General features: G+C 39.5%; 1 protein-coding gene across 6 annotated transcripts in view; it reads left to right on the forward strand.

Annotated features, from left to right (window-relative positions):
- The window catches only part of mctp2b (multiple C2 domains, transmembrane 2b), a 57,924-nt gene that overhangs the window by 13,706 nt on the left and 25,015 nt on the right, over window positions 1-19,203 (forward strand). For 5 of the 6 annotated variants that reach the window (XM_034680744.1, XM_034680743.1, XM_034680745.1 and 2 more), the window contains 3 exons: window positions 4,146-4,719; window positions 11,997-12,044; window positions 15,669-15,786. In XM_034680744.1, the coding sequence (XP_034536635.1) occupies window positions 4,195-4,719; window positions 11,997-12,044; window positions 15,669-15,786 (691 nt within the window). In that variant the 5' untranslated portion in view covers window positions 4,146-4,194. The remainder of the gene's footprint in view (window positions 1-4,145; window positions 4,720-11,996; window positions 12,045-15,668; window positions 15,787-19,203) is intronic. The other variant, XM_034680748.1, reaches the window with a different exon arrangement.

Raw genomic sequence — 19,203 nt, forward strand, 5'->3', positions numbered from 1 at the left:
CTGGATCAAAGAACGGATTGGCCCTACGAAGCTAATTTCTCTATCGGCACACACTGTATGGGGGGGAATTTTTTTCTAAGGCGACAGTTCAGAAGATATTAAGATTCCGAGTTTTTGCCTAAATAAGGACATGACTGACTTGACTGACTTGACGGGAACACATATCTGTTGGCTAGGAGGCTCAAACTCCGCCTCTTTACGTCACACTATGCCTGGTGGAGGTCCGCATTTCCAATATGGCTGCCGCTGTCGATTGGCTTCAAAACAGCACTTAGGAACAGATGGGTGACGTCACGGATACTATGTTTATTATTTATACAGTCTATGGATTCATCAGAGGCATGGCCCATCACCACTTGAATAACTGCAGACGTTTTTTTTGCTTAATTTTTACTGTCAAAGTATTGATATGAGCAGTTTTGAATACAAACTTTAATAGAAAGATCAGCTGCTAGACCTCTGAGTGGTCTTTCCCTCTGCCTGCTGTCTCCCTCCATTTTTTAGTGATCCTCTATCTAATCCTAGTATTTGGGTCAGGCTAGAGAGTTTTGAATCTGGGCTACAGGAATCTGAGTCACCACTTCATGCATTTTCTTTGAACTAGAAACTGTCACGTTGAAGTGAATGTAGCTAAACTGCTTCATTTACTTCAGCTCGACCTGTTCCTTTGGGGAAAACAGCATGTAGCAGTTAAATCTGTTGCTATGCTGTATCAGAATCTATTATCAGTGTAACATTTGAAATACCTCGACTATCCATATCAAACTCTATACTCACTTTCAGTCTTTAACATCACTCATCATGTCTGCTGGTTTTGTAAACACAGGCTCTTGTCTTGTTCCTTGATCTGTCACCTCCCCCTCCCCTTCCTCCACTTCCCCTAACCAGCTGATAACATGGCAGGTCATTGCTCATTGCTCACACAATACAAACAAGGCCAGTAAGAGGCTTATGGGGCTGTTGCTATACAAAATCAGGTTTTGTGAGAAGCAGCAGCATTAGCTCTGAGCAGGTATCACTGCTGTTTGTACTGCAGTGATCACTTAGAGAGATGACAGCTTGAAGCATTAGTGACACATCACAACAAGCACAGACTGCGTTATTATCAGCTGTTTACTCGTTTCACTGGAAAGAGATCCAGTTTGATGTAAGAGGAGTGACTGTGCTGTGGTTAACCTGTTGTTGAATGATAGGTGACTCAGTTAAAACTATACAGTATATGAAATTAAATTTACAGTATAATGCACTGCAGTTTTATGTGATTAGTTATTTACTGCTATCATCCACACTTCTAGATAAAACGGCTATTGTCTTTTAAGAATAATTATTAACACTTTAAAATGTAATGTTAATTTAACCTCCAGCTAAAACACGTCTCCTCCAACTGGAATATGAGTTTTATTTATCTCTTGTTCTTGTTCCCAAACCATAGACTGTATAAAATATGGACGTAGTGTCCGTGTTGTCACCCATCTGTTTCTGAAGCGCTGTTTTGAGGCCAATCATCGACAGCAGCAATATTGCTGCTGTTGAGTGATTGTGACGTAAAGAGGCGGGCTTTGAGCCTCCTAGCCAAAAGCTACAGTGTTCCTGCCTGTCAATCGAGTCAGCTGTGCCTCTCATTGGAGAACTCGTAATCTCAATATCTTCGAAATTGCCGCGTTAGAAAAGAATTCAACCCCCTACAGGTTGTGACGATCGAAAAATTAGCTATCCAGACTACACTCGTCTTTTGTACCAGGCTGTAAACATGATCATTTCTGCTGTAAACATCGGCTTCTTTGAATTGGAGCCAGACTCAAGCAGATCCTCAATGATCTGCAGTTTTTAACACTTCCGCATTGGACTCATATTTTTAGACCCAAGGTTGCCGCTTGGTCCAAACAAAGAAACAGTAAATAAAAAAAGTCTTTGAATAAGACTTTAATGATGTAGGCATGCTTTTTCCTTCTGTTTTTCATGAACTGAGATTAAATGCATGAAGTGGAGGAGGAGTCTTGTTTTTATCCAAATTGTCTTCTGATTATATTTTGTTGTAAATGATAAACAAGTATCATCTGCGAATGTGTGGACTTCATTTGTTTCAAATGAACTGCGTCATAAAGTAACTAGAGATGATGGTGAAACTTTAGGGAGAGTAGATGAACCTTTAAAGCTGCTGTTGGTAGGAATGGTGTAAAAAACTTTGCTTTTTTTCTGCTGGGTTTGGAGAAAAGGTCATAATACCCATCGGTACTCATCGGTAAGTGGAGTAATTTGAGATTAATGCGAAATCTCTGTTTTCCAATGCCTTTGTATCAAGCAATGTTATTATTCCCCTCGTTCCCGTTATGATGGACCAACCATAGCTAATCTCCAATCCTCCGTCCTGATTGGTTAAGGGACGGCCCCCACTACATCCTTCGACTGGTTATGAATCCGGCACTATCATGACTGCACACGCCAATCTGTATTGGGGGTCTAAGAGGAAAACTGGTTGGGAGGGATAGTGTTGACATTCGAAGTCCCTCTCTCTGAACAGATGTTTTCTATGTGACTACAATCAGAAGCTTTAAGCTTGTATTGTGTTTTAACACAGATACAATGTATGAAAGTTGTTCCTGAGGAGGGGCCGTGAGAAAACAACTAGCAGTATTAATTTTCAACCTGTGGCTGCTGTAAAATTGAGGGGATTTTCTTTTTTCTTTGAAGTGAGGATGCATAACGTGCTTGTTAATGGTAAACGTATTACCCACAGGGGAGCCCGGTAAGCTTTGTTGAGAAACTAGGAGGAGAACCAGCTCAAAAGCTAGGCATACAACTGCTGCAAACAAATACTATGCAGGACATTATTATCAGTCTTTTAAAAAGAGAAAAAAAATAACAACATAACCATTATGCCATGTTATACACTGAAGTCAAGTCAGCTTCCTCCATGTTTTATATGACTCTCATTACACGGAACATTGATGTTTAAATTGGAATGAAGTTACAATTACAACTTTGTGGTGGCATCTGTCATCGCCTCTCTGCCAGCTACCTGAACGATACAGTTGAGCTAGCCTATCGTTGTATTTAAATGCAAGTACAGACAGACCCAATGCCATGACCAAGTCGCTGAGACTTGCAGCAGGCCTTGTAGCTTGTCTCAAATTTATTATTTTCAATGAAATGTTTAATTAGTATTAGTTGTATTTTCTCAATAGTATTACCACAGTTTTCTTGAAATGCATAATGAGGGAGAAAAGCTGTTCTGAAGTGGCATCGGTGTAGGTACTGGATATGCTTGGGTGGTGAGATTAGCTCTGGGCCCTGCGCCTGCTAGTGAAGTTACACAATATCATGGGGATTGGCTGGATATTGGAGAGGTTATGATATGATAGTGACATTACACAATATGATTGGCTTTTTGTTGATAGCCCATATAACCCTCCCCCCGCTAAAACTCTTCATTTATGCTCTTTATTTAAGGTATTTATTTGAGAACTCCCCCTAGCTGTGTTCTTTACTTGTTTTCATTTTTTATTAACAACTGTTTTTAGATTTCATTTTTCAACAAAGGACATGAAAACTATATGTGTAAAGTCTTTGATTAACATCCAATCAAAAATGTAAAACGTCATCATACAAATGTCCAGCCAATCATATCATGTAATGTTGCTAGCAGGCGCAGGACCTATATCGATCTGACCACCCAAGCACATTTGGTACCTACAACACTTGACTGCTCTGCCCCACTATTTACCCAACATGCTTTGTGCAGCGAAGGGGTCACTCGCTTTTTGAGCGCCGTGTACTGAGTAATATACTGTAATACAATAACTGATTTCTCTCTACAGTTTCTACAGGTGTATTAGTCGCACCCGTGTATAAGATGAAGCTCGCTTTTTAGGGGATATAAAAGGTGTCAAAAGTGTGTCATAAAAAACAAATTGTACAGTATTTCAAGGTTCATGGTACACTTTATTATCCAATAGAGTTTGTTTTACAGCCAGCAGTGAATATAATACTAAAAAGGCCTGACTCTCACACACACAATGAGCCCTGTATTATACAAAGTTGATCACACTGTTGTGAGATCATGACACGTGTTGATGAATAGCAGCTGATTGTCAGTCAGATCTGCACTCAGTGTTTGACTCCTCTCCCTCTGTGTTTTACTGCAGGTGTCAGTGATGTCCAGATCTTAGACACAGAGTAACCCTCCCCGCTATCATGGACTCCAAGAAGCCAGGCGTGCTGCGGCATCTCCGGCAGAAAATGATGCCACACCTCCGACGAAACAAGGCGAGCCCCAGCAAGTCAGCAGTCCAGCTCGAACATGGCATGGACCACCGGATGAGCTCCTCTGTTCCCGACATCAGGAACCTAAGACAAGAGTACGCTCCCAATTCTCCCAGGGCACAGCTCCAACAGTACAGCTCCCCCAGCCACAGCAGCCCATCTTCACCGCAAGTCAAGCCTGCCAGAAGCCCAGGAGGAGGTGGGAGTGGTCTGAGGAGGGAGGTAGTCAGTGGAGGAGCTGGGAGGAGTGAGCATAGACTGAGTGTGCCTACAGACTGCACAGACTGGGCTTCCTCTCAGGAGTCCTTTAACAGTGTGTATGAGGAGGACAGCTCTCCAGAGACTTACTACAGAACTGCACGGGGTATGGAGCCTGAGGAGCTCGGCCTGCCTGAGATGATGACGGTCTACAGCCCAGACCCTCCCTCTGCGGGGGTCTCCAAAGACAGCTTACAGGTACAGACTGTTTTTCATATGTTGAATTAATATGAGAAAGAATAGATCAGCTTTCTAAACCTAGGCTGACATCTACATATCATTTCAGACTTGTTGTTGCAAATATTGGCTTTTACTTGGTTTGTCATGTTGAATGCTTCTGTAGATTCAGTGAGCCTGGCCGTAGGAAAAGCCTTCATAGTACTGTGTTTTGTTTCCCTGTAGCACACAGGTAAGAGATTTTGTGCTCCTGATGAATTGGCGTGTTTGCTTACAGTAGTGGGTGGGGAGTGTCATGTGTGTTTGCACAGGAGGAACAAAGTTTAACTTGGAGGAGCTGGATGAAATTGTAATTTAAGGCCCTTCCAAAATCAATAGTGAAACGCAGCTCTGGGTAAACTGTTGTTGTGCGTGTTATTACACTGCTAAGGCACAAGATTTACTGGCTCACGCCTCTGAGGCACCGTTGTGATATCAGCCATGACAAGGATGCAGCATGTGTGCTGAACTGGCAGGGTCACATACTTGGTACACCTAAGCCTCAGAGTTATTTGTCTATTTCACTACGAAGGTGAAGACAAAAGATCAATGAGGCATTGCTACAAAATTTTAGGAAAGCAAAACCGCCCAATCTGACAACTTTCAGCCTTATCGTTGTCTCTAAAGATGTCTGTGACATGATCTATTGTTTTATCGCTAGTTTAATCTTCGTATCTTGTCAGTCATAAGAAGGGCACGTTAGCAGAAATCAACAGGCTGTATTAGGTGTAACTAGATTTTGCATGCGGGTATTTGTTGTAGGAATGTTTTGAAGCAATTCATTTCCTAGTAATTTAAAATAAATATAATTTCTGACCAACCAACCAACCAATGTTAAGAAAACGGTCAGAATGAGCTCAGTATGTTAAACATTGCTAAATATGGGATGAACAATATCAAATTACTTCGCAAAAGCTGAGTCCAGCTCAGCTTGCAGGTAAACGTCCTCAGGCCTGGGCTGGTTACGTGTTTTTCCGGTTGAGTGATTTTACGTCAGTTTAACCAGATATGATACAATGATAGCATTGGACAGTAATCATCAACTGGGGCCCTGGCTGCACTTCAGCTAAGACATAACACATGATCAGCATTTTGGGCTTAAAAGAATAGAATATCAATTAATTGAAAACCGGCGCGTTATTCTGATGTCAACTACCGAGGGTGACACAGTTTGATTGTTCCCTGTATTTAGGATTGACTGCCGAGAAACTAACACCAGAAAAAAATCTGTTACACAGCCAATAGCCATTTAATTTGTTATTTTATATGACGTTTAATAATTTGTTGTAAAATTGAATTGAAATCAGGGTCTTGTTTGTGTTCTTTAAATGATATAAAGAGATACCATAAGAATGACTGTCAAACTTACATAAGAGAAGGCATAAAAAGGTCATTAAACTTTTGTACAATGTAAAACCACAGTTAAGTTATTCTAACGTCCTCATAACTAGAGCTTGAACAAAAAGCATTATTTGTTGGTTCATAGACCAATGAGAGCAGAGGGATTATCTGTCAGTGGGAAGTAACTAACTAACTTTTGACTGTTTGAAAAAATATTCTGCTTCTTTTTTTCTTTCCATTCCATTGAAAAAATAGATCAATCAATCAATAGCATCAATAGATACTGAAAGGATGCTTGAAAATCATTTTAATATGTTTAGAATAAATATATGAATAATGACAATTACATCACATTAACTCCAGTTAGGTGTTCACATAAGATTTAACTGTGTCCAAAGACAAATCCATCATGCTGGCTTTGCTGGCGTTCTTGGTTTCTCATTGCTGGTTATGTTTTTGTTTTTTACTACCACATTCAGAGCCTGTACCATAGAGCAGGATTCAGTGTGAGGTGACTCTTATAGGGTGGTTCCCTTATCGACAGGGTAAATCACCATGCTTGCGTACCTGCTCTGGAGCAGGTAATGTCAGAGATAATGTACAGTGAGTGGGTGGTTATGTGAAATAGAACCCAGACTGTTCTCTAGACAAGAACCCAACTTGAAGCAGTTTTGTTCACCTGAAAGGATTCTATCTCACTTAATCACATACTTACTTTTAGGATGTGAATTGATGGATTGCATTGATACTAATGCCATTATCCATTCTGCTTATCAATCCAGTTGATAAGCTGGATCAATCCAATTGATTCCTGTGGATATTCCACAGCCTGTATGCTTTGTGCTAATGTTAACATAGGACAAGACATAGGTACCTTCACTGCTCCATTGAGATACAGAAATTCTTGTTGACCGGTGTTTTGGTTTAAAAAGTGACCCTGTTGACTGGAGACTGACACCTGAATGTGTCTTTGATTGTCGTAGTTACAACAGTTATTGAAAAACTCAGTCAGGAATGCTTTTAGGTTTTCAGTTAAGATGTATGAGTATATATTGTCATTATATTGATGAAATATACTAGAACTCACTTTCAATGTTTCAACCGACCGCTATTGTAAAAAAACAACTACACCTTGTACTAGTTTTTTTAAAAGTGACCCTAAACTGCTTTAAATGCAGTTGAATTATGTGTTAATATATTTTCATTAGCTCCACACTGTTCTGTTTGATCACATCAGGGCTGCAGTACATCTGAGCACTGGACTCATGAAAAGGTGTTAGTATAGAGCAACCTCTCATGCACTAATGATGGAGGGTGATATTATAAGGCTTAACTTTCACATTTATACAGTCTGTTTTTCCATTATTACTATTTGCTCTGAGTTTATAAATTATGACTGTTCTTGCAAGTGGATATATGCTGCAAACACTGCCCTGACACCAGACACGCCTTTATTTTATCTGGTAATCTCACAGACCATCAAACAGGCAAATGCGCCTAAAGAGCACTGCAACCGAAAATAACAATGCTGGATAGATCTGAAGACATGCATTTTGTGCATTTTGATTATAACTTTGGTGACAGACAATTCCGTAAGAGTCGAAACATAAGCAGTATGCTTTTGCATCTTGGGCAGGATTTTGTGCCTGTTGGACCAATGCCTTCATTAGCTGCCGGTCAGAAGCCACAGTCTGTATACCTTTATGATGTAATATTTCCCATGTTTACAGAACAAGTCTGTGAGAGTCTCATCTCATTGTCTATTCACAAAGATGTTTGCTGCCCAGGCTGAACATGTGACTGACAAGCTCACAGGTCATAGCTCATTAATACCTCTTTCAATAGAAATACAACCTGAGAGGAAAACAATGGTCCCTTTTCTTCTCCGCCTTTATTTGGTTCTATCCAGCTGCTTTCAGTGTGTTCGTTTTCTGTTAGATGAGGAAGGGTTGCTCTTCAAACACCGTTCAGTTCGGTGTGGCTGAGCTTCCGAAACTTGAAAATGAGCCGTCTTTCGAAGCGTAGGAGCACTGAGCCTTTTTTGTGTTTTTATTCTGTAAGTATTTTTTTTCCTTGATTATTTCCTCCTACGTTGTTCTTTTTTTATTTTAAAATGCAGTGTCGTGAATGCAGCAAATGTTGTCTAATGACTGCACCCCACCTCTGCTGATATTACTGTGATGACATGGCATTTTAGGGCTCAGCATGTCAACACAAACTCTTCTTCACGCATGCATTCATGCTCCCCTCGGATGATCCCAGTTCCAAGTTAGCAAACCTTTCGTCAGACTTCATTTTCATTCATTTTCATTTTCAGACTTCTTTTACAGCCTAATGGCACATTAGATCAGCATGCAAGCAAATGATTTATTACTTGAATAATGCAAATTTTCTTGTCATTAACAGAACATCTGTTTTTTTTCCCTCTTTGTCAGTTTAATTCAGTCAAATTAGTCAGCTTGACGATGGGGTAACAACATTTTACACAATTGTCAAGATGGTTTTACAATTTAATGATTGCAACGTCTGCATTGACATTGTCAGCATGTAAGCCTGCCTTGCATGCAGTTATAGCATGGTTGTAGATTTTTTAGTTTAGGATGGTTTATGAAACTTTAATTACAAACATACATCCATGTTGGCTTGTCTTACACTATATTTCATAAAACCTTTGACCACAGCTACTGCCACTGAAGCCAGTGTTACAGCTAAGTAGTTGAGGCACCAGACTTCAAATCTCTGAGTCACTGAGGGAGAACTCGAATGAATACTCTGTCTGACCTTTTGATGTGTAGAAACCACATTTCATTTATCAACTTGAGATGCTGACTGATCCTGTTGGCATGTCTGGAGATTTAAACAATGAATTGTTCTGGCTTATCTTCGCCACACAAAATTCAAGGTTGAAAAAACGACAAGCATTATAGAAGCAAAAGCTTCACAGATTAAGAAAAGGGAAAGAAAAGGGACTTGAGACATAGGCCACAATGAACAAAAGATGGAGAAGTGCTGAGTCAACCACATGATGGACCGTCGCTCCCAGCACCTCCTACTAAACTAACTGAAAATACAACTTACCTGGGAAAAAAGGGTTTCAACCCCAACTAAATGACAAACTTAAACGAAAAAAAGCAATCTGAAACATGTCGCCATAAATATTCTGCTCAGGGGAAAAAGAAAAAGTGAAGAGAAAGCAAACCCACACTCCTCATCACATGCTGCTCAAGGTGTATGTGCCAGAGAGACTCTCCACTACCTGTCCCTCTGAATCACCTTGCTCTGTCTGACTGCTAATACAGTTCTCAGATGTTCTGCAAGTTGAGCGGTTGGGAAGAGACCTGAGCCACACGTAACCAAGCGGCAACCTCCGGTCTAAAAATATGAGTCCAATACGGAAGTTCTAAAAACTGCAGTTCATCGAGGATCTACTTGAGGCTGGCTCCGGAAGTACCGGAAACCACATACACATATAAACAAATAATAAACATGTTTACAGCCTGGTACAAAAGACGAGTGTAGTCCTGATAGCTCATTTCTCAATCGGCACACACTGTATGGGGGGTGAATTTTTTTTCTACTTGGAAGTTTTGAAGATATCGAGATTACAAGTCTTCCAATGAGAGGCACAGCTGACTTGATTGACAGGCTGGTACACTGTAGCTGTTGGCTAGGAGGCCCAAACCCTGCCTCTTTACATCACAATCGCTCGACAGCAGCAATATGGCTGCCGCCGTTGATTTGCCTCAAAACAGCGCTTCAGAAAAAGATGGTTGACGTCACGGATCCTACGTCCATATTTTATACAGTCTTTGCACGAAACACAATGAGGTTACAGCGCTGTGTGTAGTGTGTAAATACAAACTGAGTCCCTTTCAATGGTGATACGCCCCACCCTAAGGCGGCACTGTGGGGCTTACAACAATCCTCAACATGACCAATAATAATTTACCAAAAGAATCTTGAAACACTTAACTAAAGGGATTTATAATATGACACAAGGAATTAAATAATTAGACAAAGATCTAATTAACAAAGCATGTAAAACACACAAAATCCCCTGAAGGAGAGGCAGCAGGGTAAATAAATAGATGTTGTCTGAATAGATTCACCTGCAGGGAAAAAGGCGACACAGACAAGAGGGGGAGGGAAGACACATAGGGAAACATACAGCCGTAACAACAGAGAGACACACTAATCATTTATGCTCCAGTGGGATCACTGCAGGTGTCTAACAAACTCAAAATACCTGCAGAAAAAACATCTTTAGCCTGTTTGAACTGTCCAAACATCTTGGATCCAGCAGATAAGTGACTGAAGAGACTAGCATTATCGTTAGCTTGCTGACATAATTCTTTATCCTAGTCTTGAAGCATCTCATTTTTCTGGATGATATAGATTTCTGTTAAAGATTTTCATTATTTTCTCCTTGATGGTTCTTTGACTTATCGCACATGTTGCACTGCTCTTGCCTGCATTTGCCAAAACTCAAGATTCATGGTAAGGAATGACGGCACGTCATCATGCATGAAGGTGAACACACGTCAGCCCTTGCTCAAAACTGAATAAACTATCAGAGACTGACACTAAAAAGAAATCTGAGTCCTCCTCCCCATCTTTAGAGTTCTAATCAGGGGTGCAGCTTGCTCGGCTGGAGGTGAAGCTTCCACCAAAGCGTCTGCCCCCTGGTGGCTGGCTGCAGTATAGGTCAAAAAACTCAGTCAAGCTTTAAAAAATAAATACGCGTCGTACGAATGTTTCTCACATCCGTATGCTGTGGTGATATGTAGTTACTATTTGACTGTTTTGTGTTCAAGGCCTCTTTTTTCTGAAAAGTTTCTTTTTCGTTAGTTATCAGAAGTTAAAAAAACTGTGTTTTACTTCCGGTTTTGCTTTCATTGACAGCTGCCGTAGAGGGAAACTCCATAGGATCTTGTGGCACTACACTTTAGGGCGCAGCTTGTTACAGTGGCAACACAGAAATTACCCTGGCAACCACAGAAATTCTCTACAGCGCAGACTCTGGCTGCGCATTGGAACGGGGTTTTTAGGCTTCAAAACCGTACAACGGGAAAAGTCGGAGCAACGCTGTCCATTTTATTTACAGTCTATGGTTCTGATGCTGTCAATGCTCTAACCCGAGTCCAAGTCCCAGTCATGGTGTGAGTGCAGGTTTCGTCTGAGAACTGGACACTGAATGTGGTAGACAAATGCTTTGGGCAAGTCAAGCAAAATCCAACGGGCATGACTTAATTTGACTTTCTTTCCACAATGTTTTGTACACAGTGTAAAATCGACGGGGCTAATAGGCTCCAATTGCTGTGTCTTGAACTTTTTTCTCCCTTTTAAAATTAGCTGAAAACACAAAAACAGAATTTGACCTAAATATGAAAACAAACAGGAACTCATCTGGTCAAGAGGACAAAGTTCACCTCAGGTATGAGGAGAAGAATGGTGTTCCTGTTTGACATTATGTTCCCAACTGATTGTAAACATTTTGAAACTTAGCATATTTAATATTGCTGTGTGTAAAAATAATAATTACATCCTCTTTAGCAATACTAACACACTGAACATGCTCTGCCCCCCAAGGTTCTACAAGGAAGTAAAGTCTCATATCTGGTGTCTCCTTTGTCCACGCTGTCACTTCTGTGTAACGTTTATGCAGCCTAGAAAAAAGTAGCATTTGATGTGAATAACATGGCAAAGAGTCGATTCCTTTTTTCATTAGTGTGTACTTTGGTTTAATGCTGTTCAGTCCCTAGGATACAGGAATTTATAATAAACGCTCAGAGGATTTGTGCAGGCTGGTGGCAGAACTGAAAAGAAAACTGATGACTTAAACCTTCCTCTTTTGTTATCTGGGACTTCTCTGAATTCCACATGATGGATTTCTGATGTAATTATCTTTGTCTCTGCAGAATGATGATTTAAACAGTCATGCCTTGAAAGACGGGGACAACCAAAATGTAAGTGTTGCTCTACTATTCAGGCATTCATTGATTTGTGTATGGATTATGTGTTGTTGAGATAATATGATTTTGATGATTAATGTAACAAAGCACAAAGAACATCAAACTGACAATGGAGTTTTGATGGTTTAAACTTAGCAGCATATTCTGCAGTGGGCTGATTCTGTTCATTTCTGATGCTGCAGATTATAGTTTTGCATTCACGATATATTGAAACAATAGTGCTCAGTGTGAGTCTTCCTGGTCCTTGTGGCAGGTTATGGTTGGAACACTGAGCCGGGCGATTCCAGGCCACCAGGGTTTATTCCCTGAAAGATGCTTGTTTTGGTCCAGGGGCTTAATAGTGATTAAAAAATCCATGGCATAGACAGGAAGCAAATACAGGACAAAACTGTATTAAGCCTTCCAGGCAGTGTGCTTTTTAGACTGTATTTAAAAATATGTGTGTATATTGAAATGATGGGCTAAACAGTTCAAATACTAAAAGTCAAAACAAGGAGAAGCATGTGAAATAGGTAAAGTCCAGTGTGTGACAATCATGTAATATCAAAACAAATAAATGAAAGCAGAACAAAAAAAGTGTCACAATTTATGTCAAAATGCTGTGAAAAAGCCCCAAACAGCTTCTGTTTCCAGGAAAGGTACAATATGAACACCACAATTTGTGTTTTTAGGATATTTTTATGACAAAAAGCTCTGTAGAAAACAGATATATGTTATACAGTCAAACTTTACCTCGCACTTACATTATCATTTATCAAATTAGGATAGTTTGAAAGAAGTATGGAAAAGGTTTAGTTCTGTGCGATACGAACCAAAAATATAGTCATCAGGGATGCACCGAAAATTCAACCACCGAAAATGACCCAAAAGTGCATTTTTGGTTTTCGTCCGGACCACTTTTATCACCGAAACAACACGGCCGAAACATGATATTGTGGTGACGCACTACTAACTGGGCCAACTATGTGTATGTGTGATTTAAGTGAAGTGGCAGGTAAACAAAGTAGCGTAGCAGAGTGATATGTGACAGACAACAACATAGATCGGACCCCCTCCTCTCTGTGTTACCCTCTAGGTATCATTACCTAAATAATCAACTATATAAAAAGGAAAATTATGAATGAATCACAAACAAATGAAAAAATAAATAAACAAATTAACTAATGAAGGAATCAATCAATCAATGAATACATAAATAGGTATGTATGTGTCTATGTGTGTCAATTTTTTTATTGATTTATTCTTTGAAGCATTAATATTAATTCATGCTTTTGCAATGCCTTGATTTTAGTGATGTTATTACACAGTCATAGCCATAAATGCAATGGTACTAATAATTAGCATAATAAATTATTTCAGGGATTCGTTTTTTGGTTTCCAGCCTTTGTTTCCTCATTTTCGGTTTTTGGTTTCGGCCAAGAATTTTCATTTTGGTGCATCCCTATAAAAATCATATCCAAATGTTTTTGCTGAATGGCAACATAAGATGTTCATCTCAGGAGTGTTTTTCAGAAGTGGTAACTGTATACTGTTTAATACAGTTAGCCTAAACATTACAGAACGATTCTTTAGTGTCCAAAAATCATTTCACTGTAATCAGTTTTTATTGTAAACAATGTTTTTACAGAACATCTATTATCATGTTTTATCAGTTCATTCACCAATGACCAGACTGTGACCAAAACACTGCATCTTGGGTAATGTGTCAAGTTGCACCACTTTGACAACATTGCTCCTGTTGTTGGTTGTTAGCAATCAGTCCTGTTGAACTGAGCTTCCAACTTGTGAGGGCATCCTGCAGGGCTTCAGTTACATGCTCTCTACTGTGATCTTGGAGAAAACAGCTGGTTTGGAATCAGGCATTTATTTATCTCCCAGTCGTCCATGACATACAATGTCACATTCACATGGCTCATATCTGTCAACAGTGCGAAGTGAGATCCTTTTGCGAGCTGTGTGGTGAGGCCCCCTTTGACTTAAGTGTACATTTTTGGCAGTGCTTCTCTTGTTAAGTAATTGTGACTAGGCAACTGGTACTTTGGGTGATGGTCATCAGCAGCTGTATAAGGCTGTCCTGTTTTGCTGTTGTAATGAGGACCATGTCTTCAGCTATATGGTAGGCCACTGCCTTAGTAATATCATCCCACTTTTTACTTCTTTTCCTTAGTATGAGTCACAGCACAGATAACTGAAGCGTGGTTTGATGCAGAGTAGGGATGTCAATTTTTAGTAATCTCTGTGATTGATCTTTGGAAATGTTAACCATCATTTATCGATTATTCATTACAAAAGCGTAGACATTTTCCATGTCAAGAACAATACCAAATGTGTTTTTTTCCCCTAATCAAATTTTCCTTAGCGATACAATAGATGTAATTAACAGTACTATACAGATCATATTGAGGTGTTCAAAAAGTTAAAGACGCTGAATATCATTGTGTGGAGCACAAAAATAATCTCCACAGACATACAGCCATACAAGTGGAGACTCAGATTACAACATGTGGATTTACTGCCACAAGAGAATTGAACAGAAACATATTTCAGACTCACGGTGTCCAGTTTTCTGCCGACTCTTTCTTATTGAGAAAAATAAGCATGTGTACATTGTCAGGTGTCATCTGGGAGTGCAACCAGGTTATAATCAGTCCTAGGGCAGAGAAATATAAAAACTTGTGGATACCTGGCGCACAGCTTCAATCCCCAGCAGAGCATCTCCGCTGTGTGGAACAACTTCAGCCAGATGATTCACATCGAAACATGCTTTAAACGTAAAACACCTCCCTGATAGCTGAACAAGATATTGGACCACATGATGTTTGTTCCACATGATAGAAAATTGAAAATCAAAACACATGTTTAAGTAAGTTCTTAACAAACCAATTAATCAATACTCTATTAAATGTTAACATCCCTTGTGCAGAGGGATGTGAAGGCTTCAGGTTCGTGGCTGCAACCTACAGCTTTACGCACTCTTCGTAGTGCACTTTGTGATGGTGTTGTTAATAATGAAAGAGATTCGATGTGCTTGAACTTTTAGTTGAAAACTGTTTTCTGCATTCTCTTCTTCTGCTGCTCATGTGAAAATTAACCCAAACCATCTCTAAAACACTGAGCCAGCTTTTTCCTTTTTACAGACCAGCTTCCGTCTTGTTGTGAGTGAGCGGTGGGTTTTTGAGTTTTGGTTTTGCTCAAAGAGAGTGATGTGGGGCAGGGTGACAGACAATGACAAGAGGAATATGTGAACTGTCTGCTCTACAGAGGGATACTGTCTTACACTATGTCTCGGTTTAAAATGTATCAGTATGTTCTCAAAACTGAATATATCGCATATCGAAATCTCATATTCACCCCTCTCCTTTGAAGTTAATGACATTTTCTCCATACTGCAAACAGAGTTAGATTTTATCATGAGTTTAATGGTGGCGCAGTATCTCTTGCTGCCATGAAAATCCACAAAAGAATACTGGACTCCTCTCCAGAAAGTATACGGACAACACCAAAAAATATGTTCATAGTCTGCCAAAACTAATCCACTACCACAGGCCTAATGTGAACATCTCAATCTACTTATGATTTTGGGTGAAATATTAATCATGTTTTGTTGTGTGTGTTCAGAGTGAGATGGGCAATGAGACTACGAGTGTGTCGGAGAACTCCAGAGATCTGTCCCGGTCCTTCCTGCTCACCATCAACCTGAAGGAAGGACGGAACCTGGTCATCAGAGACCGCTGTGGTAAGAACCTTAGCCTACAACATCTGTCAGCATCAGGAATACTTTCACTATGAGCTACACAGAACTACTAGAAGCTCTGTAGTATCCATTAATGATTATTATTCAAACGACTGTGTATGCATGTGCAGCAGTTTATTTTTTATTTATTTTATGTATTTTTAATTTAAAAAGACCATGCATGTTAATTAACACTTCTGTAAATAAGCTAGAATCAGCTAAAAGGCTAGTTTACATCCGTAGTCCATTGCCAGATGTTAAAAAGGCGCCGCTGCTGTGGCTTATATTGCTGGACAGGATATAAGACCCAGATCCAGACCCAATATGAAAATGTCCATAACAGAATTCTAACCGAAACTGATGTTTATCCACACTGTTTTGATGCGAATGGAAACTACTGGCTTTACCTCACCTTACAGTTTATGGTATCAACCACCGGAATAAATGTGCTGGAACTCCTTTCCATGGATTGACGTGTGATCAGTTTGTCTCTGGCGTTGCTCATGTTAGTGAAAATGAATAACCGTTGTCAAGGGGTTTTGACCAATCAGGATCAAGCATCATACACAACCAGAAGATTAGTAAGAAAGCCAGGTAGTGAGATAACCTCAGTGCACACATCCTGGATGGTTGCAGAACATACTTTGGCTTGTTGGGAAACACAGCAGCTAATTAGAGTTGTATTACCAGAATAATATTTTATTAACACCCGGAGCCTAGTTGATGAATTAGACTACATTTAATATCCTCCCTTCATCTGATTTTGACTCAATGTCTGTTGTGATTATAGATTTGAATTCATGGTCAGAAGTTCTGATACCATTTTAGACTTGCATTTTGGTCCAAGTAATTTCTTAGTGGGGTCAAAGTACTTTCTACGCTCAGTCATGATGAAGCATCATCGTTTTATGGCTTGGCACACTGTGCTGAAGGAATCCTAACAAAGACACAAGCTGAGCTAATGTTAGCCGCTGCATGGTTTGCTGATCCTCCTGTCACCCTGTGAATGATGAACACGGAACATGAAACTATTTCTTTTTTATGCTTGTGTAATGATTTAATTTAATGCTTTAAATCTTTACTGCCATTTAAAGCAAATACAAAAACAGTGCTTTTTGACATTTTGCTTGTTTTGCACTCTGCACTCGGCCTCTGTTTTTCTTTGGCTCCTCTTAAACACCAGAGCCTTGTCTCTGCTGTGAGGTCTTGTCCTCACCTGATTCTGCATTTTAGGACGTATGGGAGGCACTTCTCATTTTATTATCTTCATGAGAACTGAGCGAGGTGCATGAAATATGCACAAGATCTTACCTCTGCTACTTATCGATGAGCTTTTGTCATGCATGTTTTCATATGAAGTGTAGTGTAAACAACAGGCTGTTTTCATCAATCAATCAATCAATCAATCAATCAATCAATCAATCAATCAATCAATCTATCTATCTATCTATCTATCTATCTATCTATCTATCTATCTATCTATCTATCTATCTATCTATCTATCTATCTATCTATCTATCTATCTATCTATCTATCTATCTATCTATCTATCTATCTATCTATCTATCTTTAATTGTTATGTCACAACAAACATTATCTCAAGACGCTTTTACAAACACAGCAGGTCTAGACCATACTCGATGTTAAATTATTAACAGAGACCCAACACCAAGACAGGGTAAGACTTAGTCTTATCTCATCTTAATCCACCATGAGCATTGCACCTCACAGTATTTAGCTAGTTACAGCGGCGAGGAAAAACTTCCTTTTAACAGGCAGAAACCTTGAGCAGAACTAGACTCATGTTAGACAGCCATCGGCCTCGAGCGAGTTTGTTGCTTAGCACATTGCTCTTTTATTACTGTTGTGTTTTATGGTTTGACAGTTTGTCACCTTAGTCAACATTTATTACTTAAATGTGTATTTCACTCCTGGTGTGTAAGTGTGACAACTGTTATAACTGACCTCACACCCTCATTCTTTTACACAAATTGGGCTGAGTAGTTTTAATCCAGGTCATCTATAATGTTTATATGATATTTCATCACTTTATTACAGTGATGACTGAAGCTTTATAGAATCTCTAACTTCTTATCTCTTTAACTCTAATAATCATATGTTCAGAAAGTTGTTCTAACCTACTAGAAAAACCTGTCCTGAGTGTGTGTGTGTGAGTTTGTGTGTTTGTGTGTGTGTGTGTGTGTGTGTGTGTGTGAGTGTGTGTGTGTGTGTGTGTGTGTGTGAGAGTGTGTGTGTGTGTGTGCGTGTGTGCACAGTTCTCACTCTGTGTGTTTAGCCTTGGCTGGTTCATGACATCCACGAGTGTGTGTTTTTATTACACACCACGTTAATGATTCCAGGGACACCAAAGACAGCCGAGTGTCAGGTTCACTCCTGCAGTATAACAGCCAGGGCCGGATTCCACACAGCATATTAGAACCTGTCTGAACCACACCCTGTATTCATCACGGTAGGCCTTTCACTGTGGGTATGCACTATTATGATCACACTCACTCTGACGAGGCGGTGTATTTACACGGCCAGGCTCTGGGTAGAGATAATGTAGAAAATGAAAGAGGAGGATCAGGTAGCGGGTGAATTGCCAGCATGATTAAGATCAGATGTCTTTTTTTAACTGTGCATGAACATTCTTTTATTTTTTCAGATCAATCAGTTTATGCCCCACACACTTCTGGGTAATTGAAAAAGAACACCAAGGACAAATAAAAAGCAGAGATGTGCAGCTCTTAAAGGGGCATACCTTGGGAGTAGACAATAAATTAAAAATGTAAAGTAAACTTTTTAAATTTAAGAATGATGAAAAAATGAGGTGATATACAAAAACAAGGATCTGGTTTGACCTTGTATGTTTATGAATAGATTTACACTCATGTTTTTTTCTTGTTTGGCTTTTTACTTGTGTATTGAAAATGGATTAGGCACACTTTTTTGGGGGGGTTTTAATATAAGAAGTTTTTACTTTACCTGTTTGTTTTTTAATGACATATCTTAAAGCTAGCAGTCCAAGGGTTGCACAAAAGTATTTATCATATTATCAAGAAAAAGGAAGTTTTTGTAAGCTGCAGCTTTAGCTTACAGCTTTTTACACCATTATTTGTATTATATTTAACTTCTTTATTTAAGCCCTAATTTAATTTATTTGAACCTGCATTTTTCAGAGGTGGTAATTTTCCAAGCAGACAAAAACAAACTACCACTACTAAAAAAGTACTTCAGCAACTATGCTGACAGTTGTGGACTATGGCAAACCTGCTTTAATAGATTTTTTATTTAATGTTCATATTGCAACACAAAGACCCTACAAGCATGAGGCAGGTCTGCTCATACTAGACATGGATGCACACTCTGTCTTGTGTAGCGTGCTGCCCTCAGCTGGCTGACTGACAGAATCGCTTCACA

Source organism: Notolabrus celidotus, chromosome 3 (assembly GCF_009762535.1).
Source record: "Notolabrus celidotus isolate fNotCel1 chromosome 3, fNotCel1.pri, whole genome shotgun sequence".
NCBI classification, from domain to species: Eukaryota; Metazoa; Chordata; class Actinopteri; order Labriformes; family Labridae; genus Notolabrus; species Notolabrus celidotus.